The sequence below is a fragment of the Chrysoperla carnea genome, chromosome 3 (genome assembly GCF_905475395.1).
Source record: "Chrysoperla carnea chromosome 3, inChrCarn1.1, whole genome shotgun sequence".
NCBI lineage: Eukaryota > Metazoa > Arthropoda > Insecta > Neuroptera > Chrysopidae > Chrysoperla > Chrysoperla carnea.
In genome coordinates, this window is record NC_058339.1 from 25,191,413 (window position 1) to 25,206,992 (window position 15,580).

At 29.5% G+C, this 15,580-nt stretch overlaps 2 protein-coding genes across 4 annotated transcripts in view; one reads left to right on the forward strand and one right to left on the reverse strand.

Annotated features, from left to right (window-relative positions):
- Positions 1-1,468: 1,468 nt before the first annotated feature.
- Positions 1,469-5,087, forward strand: LOC123294789 (guanine nucleotide-binding protein-like 1). 2 transcript variants are annotated; one of them, XM_044875936.1, is made up of 6 exons: positions 1,469-1,658; positions 1,726-2,069; positions 2,153-2,293; positions 3,361-4,318; positions 4,525-4,804; positions 4,892-5,087. In XM_044875936.1, exons 1-5 carry the CDS (start codon positions 1,565-1,567, stop codon positions 4,779-4,781), a joined length of 1,794 nt encoding a protein of 597 aa, XP_044731871.1. In that variant the 5' UTR covers positions 1,469-1,564; the 3' UTR covers positions 4,782-4,804; positions 4,892-5,087. The 2 variants fall into 2 exon arrangements, with proteins under 2 accessions (XP_044731871.1, XP_044731870.1); XM_044875935.1 differs by lacking the exon at positions 4,892-5,087 and having other exon boundaries at positions 4,525-4,853.
- Positions 5,088-5,689: 602 nt separating this feature from the next.
- Positions 5,690-15,580, reverse strand: part of LOC123294687 (sodium-dependent nutrient amino acid transporter 1-like) — a 57,908-nt gene continuing 48,017 nt past the window's right edge. For both annotated transcript variants that reach the window (XM_044875800.1, XM_044875799.1), the window contains exons 6-12: positions 11,055-11,158; positions 8,875-9,061; positions 8,625-8,801; positions 8,445-8,544; positions 7,578-7,754; positions 6,942-7,036; positions 5,690-6,776 (exon numbers count right to left, since the gene is read on the reverse strand). In XM_044875800.1, coding sequence (XP_044731735.1) covers positions 6,615-6,776; positions 6,942-7,036; positions 7,578-7,754; positions 8,445-8,544; positions 8,625-8,801; positions 8,875-9,061; positions 11,055-11,158 — 1,002 coding nt within the window. In that variant the 3' untranslated portion in view covers positions 5,690-6,614. The remainder of the gene's footprint in view (positions 6,777-6,941; positions 7,037-7,577; positions 7,755-8,444; positions 8,545-8,624; positions 8,802-8,874; positions 9,062-11,054; positions 11,159-15,580) is intronic.

Sequence of the window (15,580 nt, forward strand, 5' to 3'; positions counted from 1 at the left end):
TAAATGTTTTATTACAAACATCACATGAAAATGGTTTTTCTCCACTATGAATTCGTTTATGTTTAACTAAATCACCTTTCTGAGTAAATGTTTTATTACAAACATCACATGAAAATGGTTTTTCTCCACTATGAATTCGTTTATGTTTAACTAAATTACTTTGCCGATTAAATGTTTTATTACAAATTTCATATGAAAATGGTTTTTCTCCACTATGGATCCGTTCATGTATAACTAAAGAACTTTTCTGTGTAAATGTTTTATTACAAATTTCACATGAAAATGGTTTTTCTCCAGTATGAATCCGCTTATGGTGGACTAAATGAAGCTGGCGAGTAAATCCTTTATTACAAATTTGACATGCAAATGGTTTGTTTCCTAAATCAGTTTCATCTAATGTTTCATTTTTAATAATTAGTTCTGTATGTAATTCTTGTTCAAGTTTAATATTTTCATAATTAATTGTGTACAATTGTTTATCATTTTCATCACTCACAGGTTCATGTTTTACACTCACAACACTATCATTGCTGCCTTCTTCTTCATTTGTAATTTGTTCACCTTCCATTACAACATTTTCATCTAATATTTCACTTTTAATTATAATTAATTCTGTTTGTAACTCCTTTTCAAGTTTAATATTTTCTTTATTGATAAACAAATGATTATTTGTATTAACAAAGGAATTATTTGCCATTTTGTTTTAATCTTTGATATTATGTATCTCTATTAAAACTTGTTTATCCAAGGTTCAAACATCAATACTATTATTAATTAAGATTAATATGAAAGTAGAAGAGAAATATTTTCGTTATCCACTTTGTCCCATCCATGAAGGTTATAAGCAACATTATGCAACTAACTTCATCTACTTGTACTCATAAATAGCTAACTTCGCAGATACTACTTCTTGATGACAGCGCGGCTGGTGGCTGAAAAATGAACTATAAATTCTACAAATTTTCAGGGACAGACGTGCTAATGCTTTAACACGTAGCGATCGTTCTCCTTCTTTATAACCTTCATGGTTTCACCTGAGGAACGAAAAGCGCGTAATTTGCGATTTGTCGCCCAAACTCAAAAAAGGAGAATATCCATGAAAAAAATCGCCCAATTCGCGATAAATCGCCCCATCTGGCAACCCTGTATAGATTGAACTGTCACCAATTGACAGATCACGTACTTATACGTCATCAACAGAGAGCGCCAAAGAACTGCGTTTAAATATCTCAAAATTATAATGTATTTTAAATATTTGTTTACACTTAAATACAGCATTTTTAAGCAGTATTTATATTTTTTACTTTGTTATAACGGTGTAAACAATGAATTAAAAATATAAAAAAAATACATGGCGTTTCCTATGCTTTTAAGCCTCTATCTTATATAACCTCTTTGGTTTACAGTCTATGGTTATATGTCTATGGTTTTAAACGGTATGCAAATGTCAATTCAAATCAGCTGTAAGAATCAGCGGTTTTTCATTGTACTAGTATCTTCTATATGATTTTCAACTTGTTTTCAACTAAAGTATCAATCAGTAAATTGTTACATTTATTTAAAAATGCCTCAAGGCAGACGAAAAGCACCATTTAGCGGTAAGGCCAAAAAAGAGCAATTAAAAGCGAAGAAATTAGCGAAAGGCGGCGATCCAGAAGGTTTGTAGACAATGATAGTAAGGATTCTCATATAAGACAATTATATCAATAGAATACTGTTTATTAGGAAGACAGAAATATCTATTAAAATCAAGAAATCGTTCTGATGATGATGAAAGCGATGAAAATAATGATGGAATCTTAAAAGTGAATCAACAGCCAAGTAAAAAATCAAATAGCCGAGATCGTAATCCAAACCGATATGTGTTACAATTTTTCCGAGAGACCGATGAACAATTGCAGCAATTAAAAGAACTTGCATATCAAGAAATCAAACCTGTACCGGAAACCGAATTGGAAATTAAAACAGAAGATTTTTATTGTGATGATTTAGATTTTCCTAAACGACCACCATGGGATTATAGTATGACCGTTGATCAATTGAATGCTAAAGAACAGAGATATTTTACTGTAAGTATTTTAATATAAATTCAAGTTTTAATATTCATAATGTATGTAAATTTAATAATTGTTTTTCTTCAATTTTGTTATAGGAGTATATAAAGAAAATTGAAAATAGTTTTAGTGTTCGAAATATTGGATATTTTGAGTTAAATTTAGAAACATGGAGACAATTATGGAGAGTATTGGAAATATCTGATATACTACTATTCATTGTGGATATACGTTTTGCCGTAAGTTTATTACTTTCAATCTTCTAATTCGAAATACATGTCTTAAGAGAGTGATTAATTTTGGATGATAATGCGATTACGTGAATGCATTTTTAGCATTTCAACTGTTTTTTGGGTACGGTGATGAAATGAGAAAAAAAAAGATATAAGCCCTTGCTAATCTTAAACTAATCAAAGTTATACTTCTATTGTAAGTTGTTATAATAACAGTGATCAACACGAATTCTGGCACAGGAGCATGAGCGCAAAATCATTACAGCACGTCACGTTTTCGAAAAAATCGCCCCTTAATACAGAAAAAACTTGTTTTTCCCTAAATTCGCAATCATGTGATAAACTCTTCTTTCTTTACTTACGTAATGTAAAGAAAAAAACGATTGCGTAATCAACACTGTCTATTCATAGCTCTGCTGTGATGTCATAGCGGTATGAGTCATAGACCATCAGTTAGTTCAGTGTAGACAGTTGGGTATAATATATACATAGATAAGGTATTTATTTTTATATTATTATCAGATGTCTATGAATATATCTATCAAAACTATTTGTGTTATTTCGTATAGTGATATATGAGTGATACCCATATTACGTCATCAAATTGGATGCCCGCGTTTTTGACAGTTTAAAAAAGGTTTAAAATTTAATTTAAGTTTTTGGCAAGAAAGCGTGTGTATTTTTCCGAAATAAATTTTTGGTGGCTTTTTATTAGCAAAATCAACATTTTGAAGTACTTTTTCAAAAATAATGGAATACCCTATTAGATAGTTTTATTAAAAAAACAATAACACAAGTAACAATAATAAGGGCGCAACTTTAATTTCCACATTAATTTGGAGGAAACTCAAATGCGAGAAAAATTGTTCCTTTGAGACATACGTTTATCAAATATAAATCTATCATTCTTTAAAATATCCTGAAAAACTGATACAATTTATTTATAATGCAATATACCCTAAATTGAAACTGATGATCCCTAGTCGTATCCGCGTATCTACATCTGAGCTGATCTGGCACATTAGTAGTTTTTACTTAGCTTAAGTTTTTTTTATTGTTTGGTTTTATTTTAGGCAGCAATGTTTCCACCATCCTTGTACGATTACGTAACAAATACTTTAAAAAAGGACATGATATTAATACTGAATAAAATCGATTTGGTTCCTGCCCCAGTAGTAGTTGCATGGAAACATTATTTACACAATAAATATCCAGATTTACGAATTGTTTTATTTACAACGTGTCCTGCATATAATTTACGCGGTGGGGCTGAATCTATGACTGATAAACATGGACTGCAAATTCGTCGACGTCGTGGTAAATTACGTATGGCTACGGAAGGTGCACAACTATTATACGACACTGTTCATGAAATTGTGGCAACACGACATAATAGTAAGATTGATTTATCTGCATGGCAACAAAAAATTAAAGAAGAAAGTGAATATGATGAAGATGCCGAATGCGAAATACAAAATATTGAATTAAAACAAAAAGCTGATACATCGTACATTGAGTATAGTGAACGATTCAAAGATGATATTGTTACAATTGGTTGTGTGGGTCAACCAAACGTGGGTAAATCATCGATCATGAATGCGTTAATGGGTAAAAAGGTTGTAAGTGTGAGTAAAACACCTGGACATACGAAACATTTCCAGACAATTTATTTAACACCAAATGTACGTTTATGTGATTGTCCTGGATTAGTATTCCCATCAATGGTGCCACGTAATTTACAGGTGTTAATGGGATTATTTCCTATTGCACAATTACGACAACCATATTATGTTATACGATATATAGCGGAACGTGTTAATTTAACAAGCTTATTAAATATACAACATCCCGAGAATGATGATTCATGGTCAGCAATGGATATTTGTGAAGCATGGGCTAAAAAACGAGGTTATAAGACTGCAAAAGCTGCTCGCCCGGATACATATCGAGCTGCAAATAGTTTATTGCGTATGCAATTAGAAGGGAAAATATGTGTTTGTTTACGTCCAGTGGGTTATTCGGCTGATAAAGGTAATGTATAATTAATAATGTATTTTTAACGATATATAAGGTGCGCCATTCACCCCTTTGAAGAACTTCTAAAATTAGAGCCCTGTTGCTCATATATTAGATTTGAAGAAAGTTCGAGTAGGGAAGAGAAAATCAACAAAATAGCATTTGTCACCATGGGATTTAATTTATTTACTTATGATTAATTTTTGAAATATATTTTTAAGATAAATGGACATCACATCCTGACTTGCAAAAAGTACTTTGGATTCAAGCAATCGATAAAGAAACAAATGATGGTACATCTTCAAGTAAAGTCGTGTTGACAGAATCCGAATCGGATGAAGATGATACAAATAATTTAGTGTCAAACATTAAAACACAAAAGCTGGCAGACGACACCAATGAATCAGATTCTGATAGTGACGTCTCAACTTCTCCTCCTGCTTCAAATCAAAATCCGTTTGCAGTACTTGCTGAATAAAATTTATTGTTAATTATTTAATAGTATGTATTTTTTATATATTTTGTTTAATACATTTTGTTATGAAATTCAGGGTTGTTTAAGCATCATTTATTTTCTATTAATCACAGCTCATTTAATCGGAGCGTCTAATTTTAACAGAATTCGTTTCTGTGAGATTTAAGAGATAATCTAATGATGCAATTTATGGGGAAAAGCTGTGACTACATAGTGATTTAGAAAATAACGTAAATACATGAGAACTTCTGTGCCTGTATTTTATTCGTTAAAATTGTTGTTTTTGTTTTGTTTGGAAGGATATAAATAAGTGTGGCATTTTTTTTTTAGAATATTAAGCGTAATATTTAAAAACATAAAATGTTAATTTATTTTTATAAATAACTTTTGCACAAAATTGTAATGTATGAAAATAATATTAATAAAATATTTTGGTTTGATAAAAGTATTCGTGCATTTATTTTATCGACGCGTGTAATCGTATCCTTATTGTATATATTGCTAATAATCGAGGAATTTCAGGAACACAGAAATCGAGAACAAACCTTTTCCACCGGCTTCCATAAAAATCTAATGGCGCGGAGTTTTTTCCTGGATCATATGCCTTATTTTCTCGACAATAAGTTATCTGAATGCTGTCTATCATTTGGCATTATGGTTGAAATAATTACTCATAATTTACTACTTTTGGAATTTAAACGAAGTCTATACCATAGACATTGTATAGCAACTGTCGGATGATTCCTGTGCACCTGTGATCCCTTTGAATGATTCCTGTGCATGGGCCTGTATTTAAATAAGCTTTATTGGTAGATAATTAAAAAACCACAAACAATTTTTTGTTAAATTTAATAATAAAAACAATTAAACATTATAAAATTTACAATACAAATAAATTAAGAATCGTTGGTAACCATACACACACACACACGCATTTTAATGCTTAGTAAAATTTATCAGATTTTTATCTATATTATATAAGTACGTCTGCGTATTTATACTTTAACCCTTTTTTGAACGCTGGAGTATTTAGCAATGTTGTGTTAAACATGACCGATTTGTAAACGCGATTAATATAACCAAAGTTAACGAAAATGTCAGTTAATTGCTACGATAAACTTGTGACACAGTATATTGTCTTATATGAAAAACGAAATAGTGTTACTAAAAATATTTTGACATCTTTAATTATTGCTAACTAAAAATCGTAGTGTGGATATTGACTCTGTGCGTAGTCATAGTAGGGAGAATCAGATCGATACTGGCGCTACCAATGGATAATTTTGGCATTAATGGAAGCTGTTCTGACTATTTTTTTCTTGAAAAATAACGATTAATTAATAATTGTTGCATAAATTGTGGAAATAAGAGACGAAATAGCATAAATCATATTTTGGAAATGTAAATTAATATAATTGCTTATTTAAAGTTAGAAAGTAGTATTAAATTTTCAATGTAAACTATATAAAATCTATAAGCTTATATGTCCATCCATGCAATTATATTCATAAAGTAGTGTATCGTTAGTACACTCGTTCGTAACTCCCTGAAATAAAACTAATGAACGGAGCGAATACTTTTAGAGCCACAATTAATTTGTTAGTCATCGAGAAATTTCGAACCAACGTAACCACGTTCTACTTGATAGATAAAAAAACTCTGAAATTCACTAAACTTTCGTATGGAATATAAAATTTTTATGTACATATCAGGTATCTGCAAAAATGCAGACAAAAAAATGTAAAATGTAAACAGAATGTGTGGACGGGTAACCATATCGTAAATTAAAAATATAATTTGACACATTTATTGAGTGTATAAAATTCAATTTTCTATTTATTCACTCCCACAAAGCGTATTTTTAAGGAATGTAAATAAACTTGGCTTTTCATATTGCATTTCTTCTTTCACTTTCATTTTGTAATCGATCCAGTCCATTTTCGAATTTTGATTTTTTGGGCCCCAACTTTCATTCGGTTTAAAAGCTGCACAAATTGTCTGAAATAAAAGTTGAAAATATTTTATAAATACATCGGGGCTTTATTCTAAACTTAAGAGCTCTTTTTGTATCATGAAAGATGAACTTAGTCTTCTTTGATTTGCTTTGCAATTTTTAGCAAAATAAAACTATAAATCGTAATAGGCTGATATTTGAATAATTACCATGCTTTTAGGATTCTTTGAATTTTTCCATATGGCCCAACATGCCCAAATGGGTAATTGTATGCATCCTACGAATAAAATCAACCATCCAATCGCTAAAAAAAGGCAAATTATAAATATTCTTTTATGAAAATAAAAAGTGATTTTTTAAAGATATAAACTTTAAATCGTTATTAAATAAATACGGGTGATTTTTTAAAGTTTCCATCCTATATCTGTCTAGTCAGTGGAAATGCGTTTCATAAATGGGTGAATTTACAGGACTATATTGTTTAAATTTATATGGAGAAGTTCTCATTGGGAGGGGTTTTGAACCCAAAACCCTTCTCGTGCGCACGGGCCTGCATAAGACCCGTTGCAATAAATTGGAATTAGAATCAAAAAGTTGCCGTAATTTTGTCGGTTTCTCTACCGCGATAAAAGGTCGAAAGCACGTCTTGTATATTATTCTTCAGTCGAGTCTTTAGGACCGAGATCATATATAAAAAATACACTGACTTCTACAACAAAAATAATATACAATGACTTCTTCAATGAACCCAGTATTATGGCCATTTATAACATCTTCATGTGTAAAATTTCGATTTAAAGTTTATATCTTAAAGAAAACACCCTTGACAAAAGTATATAAATTACCCAAAAATGATGTGGGATATCCAACCCCATTATATTTTAATGGTTCAATTGTAACAAATGTGTATATAGTAATCACAATTAGTAATAAAGGTGATACGAATCCCCAACACACTCTCCAATAAGCCCCAACTTTTATATTTAACATAAATTCGACGTCGATACAAAAATTGTTTAAACCTATAATAAAATATTAAAATAATTTTTTTTCTATTAATTATAGAAAGAGATAGAGCTGTTTGGAAGCTATACCCCTTGTGGAAATAAATCTGTTCTGGAACTCAGAATAATTAGTTTGAAATTTAGAAAAAGAATATGTGGAGCAAAACTATCTCTGAAAAAGTGTGAAAATATCAAATAAATTATTGGTCAATCATTTAATGACAGAAAATGGTAATAGATTTAGACTCTTTCGGAAGAAATATTCTGAGTTATCCTAGAAAGTAAGAATGAGACTCTCCTAAAATTGAAAACTTTTTTTCCGATTGATACATAATGTATACAATGTTAATAAGGGCTGCCAAATGATCAGTTGGTATACAATGCTACTTGTATAAATCGTAGCTCAATAGAAATTGGGATACCTGGCGTCAAGTCAAGAAGTTGGTCACTAATTTAATGTTAAAAGATCCATATTTTTTCTTTGGTTAAAAGTCATTTTCTGTCATGCCATACTATTTTACTCCTTTTTTTTTAACTCGTAATGTCTGCGTGTCTGCGAAAAAAATTTGGATCGATTTTTAACCCTTTTCCCGTGATCCAATCAAACTGAAAATTTGCAGACAGACTCGGGGTGACAAAAAAAATTTAGAAGGGAATATAATAAAAATTAAAAACTTGATTTTTATGGGTTAGTGTTTTATGCCTTACCATAAACCCACATTATACAGGCCATTTCGAAAATTGCTACCACGAGTATAATGAATGTTCCGCCAAAATAATCGATCAACGTTAACATAAATTGTCCACCCTAGAAATAACAAAAAATATCTTAATTCTAGGAGGAAAAAAAAGTTGATAGTCTTCTTAAAAAAGGAAGATAAAACTTACAGGTGTTACATATATTAATCCCACAATAAAACCAATAACTGATAATCCCAATGAAATGTGCCAACTTTTTAAATTTGTAAATTCATCCTTAAGGCATGTTGATAAATTATTTATAAGCGCAACTAAACTTCCAACTGCCAGAACGAATAACATAAAGAAAAATAAAACAGAGAAAAACTAAAAAAATGATTAAAATATTTTTAGTTATAATATTTATAAGTATCGTATTTCAATTTATTTGAATAATTACCTGCGGTGCCCAATCGAATTTTGCAATAGCATCTGGGTATGATACAAATGCTAAACCGGTCCCACCTTTAACTACATTTGTGATGTCTTCTTGGGATACGTAAGCTAAATTGCCTAGTATACCAAATATGGTTGATCCTGCTAATAAACTTGTTAATGTATCCAATGTAGTCACGATCATTGCGTCCCTGAAATGATATGATTATGATTGTGAAATAAATAGTGCTACTTCATATTACCATAGCATTTATAGAAGACAAATATGACCCAAAATAAGTGGGTTTCAAAAAAAAAAATTCGAATAAGATCGGATCAAATTTGACTGTGTTATAAAAAAAATCGAATTTGTTAACTTTGTGACGTCATCAGAATTCAAAAAATTTAATTTTGCTGTATCACATCCAATTTTTATCCAATTTTGATAAACCAAGTATGTAATCCTACTAAATTTGGGCCATATTTTTCAAATTTGTGATCAAAATTAACCTAGCTCTAATAGGTTTCAAAATGTGGAGTCCTAGTCCCGTAATTAGGCACATTAATGATAGCTAGCGAAAAATTGACATCACAGCTGAAAAGAAGGGCCCAAAATTAGTGGGTTTCAAAAAAAATTCGAATAAAATCGGATCAAATTTGACTGTGTTATAAAAAAAATCAAATTTGTTAACTTTGTGACGTCATCAGAATCCAAAAAATTTAATTTTGCTCTATCACAGCCAAATTTTATCCAATTTTGTTAAATAAAGTATGTAATCCTACTAAATTTGGGTCATACTTTTCAAATTTGTGATCAAAATTAACCTAGCTCTAATAGCTTTCAAAATGGGGAGTCCTAGTCCCGTAATTAAGCGCATTAATGATAGCTAGCGAAAAATTGACATCACAACTGAAAAGAAGGGTCCAAAATTAGTGGGATTCAAAAAAAAATCGAATAAGATCGGATCAAATTTGACTGTGTTATAAAAAAAATCGAATTTGCAAACTTTGTGACGTCATCAGAATCCAAAAAATTTAATTTTGCTCTATCACAGCCAAATTTTATCCAATTTTGTTAAATCAAGTATGTAATCCTACTAAATTTGGGTCATACTTTTCAAATTTGTGATCAAAATTAACCTAGCTCTAATAGCTTTCAAAATGTGGAGTCCTAGCCCCGCAATTAAGCACATAAATGATAGCTAGCGAAAAACTGACATCACAGCTGAAAAGAAGGGCTCAAAATTATTGGGTTTCAAAAAAAATTCGAATAAGATCGGATCAAATTTGACTGTGTTATAAAAAAATCAAATTTGTAAACTTTGTGACGTCATCAGAATCCAAAAAATTTAATTTTGCTCTATCACAGCCAAATTTTATCCAATTTGGTTTAACCAAGTATGTTATCCTACTAAATTTGGACCATGTTATCGAAAATAGGAGGAATTTTTTGGCCATTTAGTATTTTCGTTCAGTTTTTAATATTGGTAAAGTACGCTTGGGATTTAAATCATATGAATGGAGTAATGTAGAACCTTTTTAGTAATGTATATATGACCGTGGTAACCATATTTGTATTCGTATCGAGACACAAACTACAGTATATTATAATACTAATTTGAATTTAACCTACGGCGTTGCGTTTTTGTATCACACTAGGAAAACAGTTGTCACGGTGTCCAGGGAATTATACACACGTATATATATATTAAAGAATTTTTATCTAATCTATATTTTTAAAAGAGAATAGGTATTAAGGTAGCGTACATCTTTATTGCCTATTTGCAATAAGTCAAAAATTTCTGTGAATCACTTTGTAAGTTATGGGCTCTGCAAAGTAATTGCATCTCCAGTTGAAAATTTATGTTGACAAAAATTGTTTTTTTTAGTCCGAACTTGTGCGTTTGTATCTCCTCCGAGACCAAATTCAAACTTCTAAGTGTCAGAAGCGGACGTTCGTCGATTATCTTTTTTTTTAGAATTAGAAAAAAGGCAGATTTTCATTAATTTTTAGCTAGAAAATCAATTAAAAATTTGCTAGACACATAATTTAAAAAGGATTGCCCTCTCATTATAATTTTTGCTGAATGTTGTTAGACCTCCCAAAGACTAAGTCCATACAAATTTTTAACTTGTTAAAAAAGTTCAGAAAATGTACGCTACCTTTATACCTAAAAGTAACATATTATTCATAAATTTTCTTACCGTTTTACATTTTGTGCAAAATTGTTGTACGATGAATACATTATAATTGTACCAAATCCAACATTTAGAGAGAAGAACGCTTGTGTAACTGCTGCATACCATACCTAAAAAAAAATTAAAAAAATCACTTATCTATTAGCTAAGGCTGGTGGCGATTTCTGAATAAGTTTCATAATATTATGTATTATTGTCTTTCTTTCTACTTAAAAGTCAGTGGTTATTCAGATGATCAAGTAAAATAGTTGACCTATGAACTTGAGTTGTTCTAATAGTTGACTTATGAACTAGAGTTGTGAACAACTACAGTTCTTGGGAGTCGCGAATAGAGTAAGACATGATGTACGTTATAAAAAAGATAAAACGTGCTCGATTCAATGGTAGATGTGAGACTCGCTGTTTCCACAACCAGACATGTTGAATAGATAGTTTAGGTAACCACGATATATGTCGGAATTTTGTAGTTGTTCTTGTCTATTACCGAAGCAAGCACACATTCATAGCCTTTACTTACGGCATGGAGTATTAGTTATCATTGGTATATCGAATTGAAGTTATTCCATAAAAAAATCAATTAAAAATCCTTGATAGTTGGATATACAAAAATTCTATTCTCTGTTACCCTCAGTATCCGTACTATTTAGTTTGTTAATCTTAGTTCCCGGAGTGTAAAATTTAGATAATATGCAAACATAATTTTTAAATCTAGGTAATGAAAAATTTATAAATCTAGATAAAAGAAATGCTATTTTTATTAAATTAATTATTCATTGATTTGTAAAAAAAAGAATTATTGCATGTTTTAAAAACGTTGCAAATGATTTTACAAAAGTTTATTATTATAATTATAACAATTATAAATACTTCCCATTAATAGGAAGTTTTTTTTCAATGTTTCCAGCTTATTTCGAAAAAGGAACGGCAAATAAAAAAAAAGCGAAAACACGAATAGGTAGGTTTATTTTTATGGCGAAAGAATACAGTATATATTTTATTTGATGCATTGTTTTTTTGTAATTTTTAAAAACTGATTAAAACTCCCAACTATGACTATACCGCCTAAAAAGGGGGTTAGGCCTCCCCTGAGAGGCTGATTTTTTGGTATGAAGATTTTACAACTTAACAAACATCTATGGAAAATTTCAAAGATGCAAGACTTTTTTTTTACCATGATTTTTTATTTAATTTTGTTCTGCTATACGCTTTAGTTTTCTTTGAAACAGATATCTCAAATTTTTAGGCGAGCAGAGAGGTAGTTATAATATAATTTTAACTAATTCGTCAATTAGTTTACAACAGTTTTATTCTAATCTATTTTTAAAATTATTACAATAATAAACAAAATTAAAAACGGAAAGTATAACTATGCCACGCGAAAGTGTTCATATGAATAAAACTTTGGGAAAGTAAAAATACAATCTCATATTAAAAATGTACCGTAAAATATGGATAACCATTTTGCTTATACAATTATTAACAAAAATATGCTATAGCGAAGATGAAAAACTAAGCTCAATAAAGTTTCCACAGAAATTGCATGATTATATAGACAGTGAGACAAGAAAATCGAATTTATTTCAATCAAATCAACTTTTTAGAAAGAAAAAATTCGTAAACAATACATATATTTGGCACATGGATAATGAAAAACTAATTGATCTTGATTTACATTGGTGGCCAACATCATTTTTAAATGGAATTTTTATATTCAATATTGACAAAATTAGGCATAGTTATTGGATTCCCGCAATTGAGCGTAAACCACTTGTTCATTTTATCTATTTAACAAATCCATGGATATTCCAAAAATATTTCGAACAAAACTATTCCGTTTACTTAGACGTTGTAGTATTTATAATGAGAGATAAAGATTTTTTAAAAAAAGAAATGTATATCAGCAGCCAAATTAAACAGACATATTCAGGAGTTGAATACGAACAAAATGTATTAAATCAAACATTTTGGACTCAAACAGGTATAGAAAAAGCATCAATGGTGTATGTAGTCTGCTTCACCGATACGTATTATACATGCTTTTTTTGTGGTGAAAAAACAGGCCAATTAATTCGAATTACTTCCACAAAATTAGAGAAATTACCAGAATATAATTATAAAAATTTTGATGGACATACTTTAAATATTGGTTATAATACAGCGAAACCGTTTATTTGCACTCGGAAACACAAATATTGTAATTACGGTATTGAATTACTTGCATTACGAGAGATAAGTGAACGTTTAAATTTTAAATTCCATTTAACTAAAATAAATAACTATACTAATAACCCACTGCCTCTAATAATAAATATTACAAATAACTATAATCCTCGGATTCGTCCATGGGCATTACTGTTAAATTTAACTAGAGCAAAAAAATTTGATATGGCAATTGGAGCAATTTCTATAACGCAAGAACGAAAAATAAATATCGATTATATTGGATCGTTACCAAATGAAAAATATGTCGCTATATTTCATACAATAAAAACAAAATATCGTGGATCGATTTGGACAATATTTTTACCATTTAACACATATTTATGGTTATTAATAATATTTTCAACACTTGTAATTGTTCTAATTATTTATGGCTTGGAGAGAGTATTTTATCCAAAAGATAATCATAAATTTTGGTATATATTAATGAATGTTTTACAGACTACATTTGAACAATCGAAATCATATTGGATTACGTATGATTTTCATTCGATAAGTGTTCGAGTGATCATTATTTTATGGTTTTTATCACTTTTGATTTTAAGTACAACGTATAAAACAGAATTATTTGATATTATGTTACATGGTATTCAAAAAGATCCAAATTATATCCATGATTTAATTCACACGAATTATAAATTTGGATTTATAAAAGATACATCAGTTGTGGAATCTTCTTTATTTTATAAACAAATTTCTAATAGATCTGTATTGTACACGGATACCTGTAAGGCTTTACAATCAACATTTCGTGATAATAAACTTGTGATTATGGGTGAAAGATCTATAATTTTATTCGATTTAATTTATGAATGTCGTCGTTATAATTATACTTCACGATATTATCATTTTGTATACAATTATCTACGAAAAACACATGATGTTAATTTTCTACCACAAACATATGTCTGGTTTTTACAATATCAGACATCATATAAATTTTCAATTGAAGCAATATTAAGAAATATAAATGATTTTGGTTTGTATGATAAATGGAAACGGGATGCATTTGTTGGTTATAGTGGTAGTTATCTACGGAAAAGTAATATGGAAGAATTTAAAGTGAATACATTAACTATTGAAAATATTTATTCTCCATTACTTTTTTGGCTGGTGGGATTAATTCTATCATTTTTGGCATTTTTAATTGAATATTCTTATTGCTAGTTATATGTATTTGTGTTTTGTTCACGATGTTCGAATTTAATAAATTATATGCCATTTAAATTAATTATTTCATTCAAAATTTAATGGGTCCTAACAATCACATGCTTCTTTTGCAGATTTTCTTTTGATCTGTTCAAATTTTTAGAACTATTCAATATTTCTCAAAAAGGGTCGTTTTGCCCGACCTTGTAAGGATAGTGGGTAAAATGATGCCATTGCATTTTTTATCAAAAAGTTCACATAAAATATTAACTGTTCTTTTACATTGCATCAACGATTAGTATGAAAACAAAAATCACTGGTTTTATCTAAATCAACACATTCAAGACCCGTTACATCATGGGGGATCTTTTTAACTATTATAATTTTACACATAAAATAGGGATCATTTTAGCTTATATAAAGGGGATCATTTTACCCGTAACGACATATTTGTATTTCGTCATAAAAACTGACCTTAAAATTCACTAGACGCCCATGAAAATGTGTTATAATATTATTAAAAGTCAACAAAAGCCAAGAGCAAAAACAGCCAGCCGGCAAAAACTAATACAAAAATAGAATTTTACGTTGAAATTTGTCTTACCATAAATTATAAGCAGTAAAATTAAGATTTTGGCTACGAAACACAAATTAGCTTATACATCACCATAACTCTTTGTTGAACGATTAATTTGATTGCGCGGAAACCATCTATCGATAAATATACTAGATGGCTTTAATGGTTCGCTTAAAACAACGAGGGATCATTTTACCCTGAGAGATCATTATAGACCACTTTTCCCTACTCGTTTTCTGCATTGTTTTTTATAATAATAATAAACTTTATTGATATGCCAATTTGGCTAATCAAAGTAATACATAGTTAACATTATATAACTTATACACAAAAAATCAGAATAAAACTGAAAGATAACATATTACAAAAATTAACATCATGAAAAATATAAATTTTAAACCAAATGTTCAATCAGAAATAAATGAATAAAATAAAATAAAATATGGTCACAAGTACAACAAGGCAAACTGAAATTCAAAGATATTGTGAGCGCTTGTCCAAGATGAAACGCAAATATTTATACACTGCTTTAAGATCTGCAATATTCTTAGCGTCCAAAATCAATTTCGTATTATTCAATCCGCGA